The 4,412-nt window shown below is 56.6% G+C and overlaps 1 protein-coding gene across 1 annotated transcript in view; it reads left to right on the top strand.

Moving 5' to 3' along the window:
• Positions 1-2,042: 2,042 nt before the first annotated feature.
• The window catches only part of MGAT5B (alpha-1,6-mannosylglycoprotein 6-beta-N-acetylglucosaminyltransferase B), a 192,130-nt gene continuing 189,760 nt past the window's right edge, over positions 2,043-4,412 (top strand). The window contains exons 1-3 of the mRNA XM_007959846.1: positions 2,043-2,105; positions 2,646-2,698; positions 3,276-3,388. Of these exons, the coding sequence (XP_007958037.1) occupies positions 2,043-2,105; positions 2,646-2,698; positions 3,276-3,388 (229 nt within the window). The remainder of the gene's footprint in view (positions 2,106-2,645; positions 2,699-3,275; positions 3,389-4,412) is intronic.

The following is a 4,412-nucleotide window of genomic DNA, read 5'->3' as shown; positions in this document are numbered from 1 at the left end:
AGACTGGACTAGGGCCCCCGGCGGGGGAGTCACCCTGATCGCGGGGTGGAGAGGCTGCGGGAGCCCTGGGCGGTGAGGCAAGGACCGAGGCAGAGGCCGCCCCACAGTGGGCTGCCTAAGCCCCTTCTCCTGCCAGGCGCCCGCGGAACTGGCCCCCACGGGAGCTGGGGAGGGGGCGTTGGGTCCTCAGAAGCGAGGCCGCGGAGGGCCCCGAGGGAGTGGCGTTATCAGGGCGGTGGCTGGGCTCTGGACGCAGCCACAGGTGGGGTCCCGACGTGGGACAGAGCCTGCTGGGCTGGGAGCGGTCGCTGGGGCGCCCCAGGTGCAGTCTGTTGGGAGCACCGGGTTTGAGCCCCTATGGGCCCAGCCTCCCACTACAGCCCCTTGTGCTTCCCAGGGCCCCCGCTGGTCTTCCTCCTGTTTCCACTGAGGGTGACTGTGGCTCACCTGGCTTCTGGCCCCTCGTCCTCCTTCCCCTCCCCTGCACGTCCAACCCCCCTCCACAGGGCTGCCTGTTTGAGGACCCTCTTGGGATGAGGGGTCAGGCTAACCCTGGGTGCTGGCCACTGCTGGGTGAAGGGGGTCCTGAGGGACCCCATGGCTTAAGGTTGCCATGGGAAACGGGGTGGGAAGCAGGCATTTTTGAAAAGAGCCTTGCTCTTCCAGGGGAATCTCTGGCCTGCCAGGGCAGCTGAGGGTCCTTGCCGGTCTCCCACCCCCTGTGCGCCCTGGACCACTGACCTGAGCTGCACCTCCACTAGCAGGGCTGGCTGGCGGGCCCCTTATTCCACGACAGCTCCCACCCCTATCACCTTTGCTCTTTCCGGTTCTTATCTGAAGGCAAGTCTTCAACTGAGGTGGGGTTGCATGACCTCCTCCCTCCCAAATTCGGACCTCAGGGTCTCCCCTGGCTCTTTGGACGCCTGCAGGCACCAATGACATCTTTATGTCCCTTTCAGACGGGGGACTAGGCTCCAGTCACATCCCAGCTTCTCAGTCCTCAAGGGCTGGCTGGGGTCCTGCCCCTGTGGTTTTCCCAGAGTTCTGCAGGCCCTCGGTGATTGGGACTTTTTCAGTGTTGCTCCAACTGGTACAAGGATAGATGAAATCTTTTTAGCTTGTCTACTCTAAATGAGGGAGCTCTGGTGGTATAGTGCCTAAGGCACTTGACTGCCAACCAGAAGGCTGGTGGTTCAAACCCACCAGCCACTCCTCGAAAGGAAGGTTGGGCAATCTACTTCCGTAGTTACACCTCCTTGGAAACCCAAGAAGGGGTTCGACGGCAGTAAGTTTGATTTTGATTTTTTGAAGTCTAAATGACCCTGCTGCTTTGGGGGACCCTGGGCCCCAGGATTGGGATCTGGCTGATGGGGTGTTTGGGGGTGGTGTTCAGGCCCTCGGGAAGTGGAGCACCAGCTTGCAGGGTTAGGGGGTGCTAGGCGAGAGAAGTAGGTAGCTGCCAGGGTTCCCAAGCAGGTCTTTGGACCCTAGCAGTCCAGGGCCCCACCGCCAGGGGCGGGGTAGTGAAGGACAGGAAACTTAACTAGGTGGGTTCTGTCCTGTTCTTGGGCTGGGAGGACAAATGGCTGACTCCTCCTGGCATTTCCCTGGGTGTGTGACCACCTTCCTCCCCCACGTTGTCCTGGTACCTGCCTGGCTTCACCTTGAGGATCCCAGGGCCTGAACGCCTGTCCCAGGCTGGGCGGGATTCTGTGCAGGGGTGTCCCTGTAAGGCGAGGGTCCATCCCATCCTATTGTCCTGCCTGCCAGGGACATGGTGTGTGAGGGGTCTGAGTCTCAGGGGAAGGAGCCCTGAGTCCCCTCCCTGCTTTTGGGTCCTCCTCCCTTTCTGAGTGAGTTTCTAACAGTTTCTTTTAAATATGGGCTGGAAATTTGTTGTGCTTTTATTTTGCTCTGCAATTATGTGTTTTCTTTAATGGACCAAATTTTAATTAAATACTGCTCTGCCAGTCTCAAATAACGAACATTAAAATGCATAAAGGAAGTCTTGCATAAAGACGCAGACAAATGTAGGGTTTAGGATGACAGTGGAGGTGGTAAACCTGGCTCCATACAAAATGGAGTTCCGCACCCTGGCCTGTGTGGTGGGGAGGCAGGGCTTCCCTTCAAAGGCTCTGATTCAAGGTCCCAGAATACTCGCCACCTCTCACCACCCCCAAGCTGTGCTTGTGAGCTCACACTCACCTGTTTGGGGCCCAGGATCTAGCATTAAAGTGGCAGGATTCAGGGCTGGCCTTGAACACACTGTGTGTCCTGTTCTTAGCTGTCTCCTTGGGGCTGGCCCAGTGCCTGGCACCGGGTGGATACTCAGTGACTGGATGTGGAAGGAATAAACCAGAGTCCACTCTTTCACTAGCTCTCCTGCCCAGTTCACAGCACACACACACCTGTATGGACAGGTGGGGCTGGGCACACCCTGGCCAGCCAGTGTTGCAAGCTGACAACCTGTGTGCCCAGCTGAAGATGTGTGCAAGGGAGCTACGGGGTACAGAGGGGGCCATGTGGCCTTGCCCTTGGAGATCCTAGGATTTGGTAGTGATGGGGGGCACATGACCCCCTTGAAGAAATCCTGAGAACACGGATGAGGAGGTGTTCATGTGAGCTCTTAATGATTGCGGCCACAGGACCTGTGTACGCAGGTGCCAGAAGTGGTGGCCCAGGTGACTGATGGGCTCTGGTTGGCATCAGAGCCTGCTGTTTCTACCAGGGCTGCTTCAACTTGGGCATGTGTCAGAACCACCCAGAAGCTTGCCAAGACACAGGTTGCTTGCCCCACCCCCAGAGCGTCTGATTCAGTGGGTCTGGGGTTGGGCCCATGAATGTATATTTTTAACATGTTCTCAGGTGACAGTGGCCTGGGGACGGTTGTTTGAGAACTACTGCTTTTAATGAACAGGCTCTAGCTTGAGACTGAAACTGTCCCAACTTTATACATAAATGTGCATGCTTTTCCATTCATGGGTTTGCATGTGGTTCCCTGTAAATTCCTTGGAGTTCATCTCTCTTTGCACTATGGTGGTGAGAGCCTTCCTGAGCTCAGCTGGGCCCCCTATTCTTTCATTTTTCCACCCATCCATCCAACTACCTATCATCCATCCATCTGTTCATCCGTCCATCCATCCATCATCTACCTATCCATCCATCATCCATCCTTAAGATATTTAGGGAGCCCCTCTAGGACGGGAGTGCCAGGGATACCGTGCAGCTGACCTGCCTCTGACCTGCCCTCATACCTGCCCTGTCCTTCTCTGCAGGCTTTTTGTCCTGGGCATTGGCTTCTTCACCCTCTGCTTCCTGATGACATCTCTGGGAGGCCAGTTCTCAGCCCGGCACGTGGGGGACTCGCCCTTCACCATCCGCACGGAAGGTATCTTGGTGGAGGAAGGGGAGGTGAGGGAGATGCCTTCAAGGTCAGACATGGAGACCCTCTGTACGGGGTCTGGCTGTCCCATACGTGGACGTGCCCCAGCTGCATGGACTTGCACGCCACGTCCGCTCCAGGCCTGGTGCTGATCACCAGGTTTCCTTTGGTCTGGGGTCCCAGGGCAGGGCCTTTGAGCCAGGTTCTCCAGGCATCAGAAGAGGCTGCCTGTGTTGTTTGTTTAATGGAGGGGTCTCTGGATGTAACATCTACCTCTTTGAGACACACGGTCCCAGGCTGTGGCTGCAGTAGGGGCAGAGGGCAGGACTGGATGTGAGCTCACTTGTCTTATCTGAGCTGACTTTGTGGCTCTCTTAGTCCTTAACCTCATGATACTTGCCGGGTAGTGAATAGATGTTCAGAATGTGGGCTTCGGGGCAGATAGGCCTGGTCTGTGTCCTGCCTTAAGCTGAAGAGCTGTGTGCTCTTGGCCAGTCCGGAGGAGGGACTGTGATGACCTTTGTCAGAAGTTGGTTGAACTCACATGTGGAAATTACTGGCACAGTTCATGGCATGCTTGTGATGAGCTGGGAGATGCCCCCCAACACACACCACCCGAAGCTGGTCCTGCCACACTCTCATTCTGCCTAGTAGAGGCAGAGACGAGGACAGACCCCTGCTCACTGTGCCGCAGAGGCCCTTCTGGTCTCCAGTGGAAAGGAGGGACATAGGGCAGTGAGGAAACTGAGGCAAATGGGTTTTCTGGGACTGTTCAGGGAGCTGGCTCTGTGAGTGTCCCCTGCCCCATTGGGACAGTTTTTCTTTGAAGTCTGCCCTGTCTAGGAGGGGCTTCATAAGCATTTTAAGGATGGACGGATGGATGGGTGGGTGGGCGGATGAATGGGTGAGTAGATGGATGGATGGGTGGATGGGTAGACAGATGGATGGGTGGGTGGACAGATGGATGGGTAGGTGGGTGAATGAATGGGTGGGTGGATGGATGGGTGGGTGGATGGATGGATGAGTGGGT

This window comes from Orycteropus afer, unplaced genomic scaffold, assembly GCF_000298275.1.
Source record: "Orycteropus afer afer isolate SDZICR_OR568_19922 unplaced genomic scaffold, OryAfe1.0 scaffold00018, whole genome shotgun sequence".
Taxonomy (NCBI): Eukaryota; Metazoa; Chordata; class Mammalia; order Tubulidentata; family Orycteropodidae; genus Orycteropus; species Orycteropus afer.
This window is presented reverse-complemented; position numbering and strand designations above follow the sequence as displayed.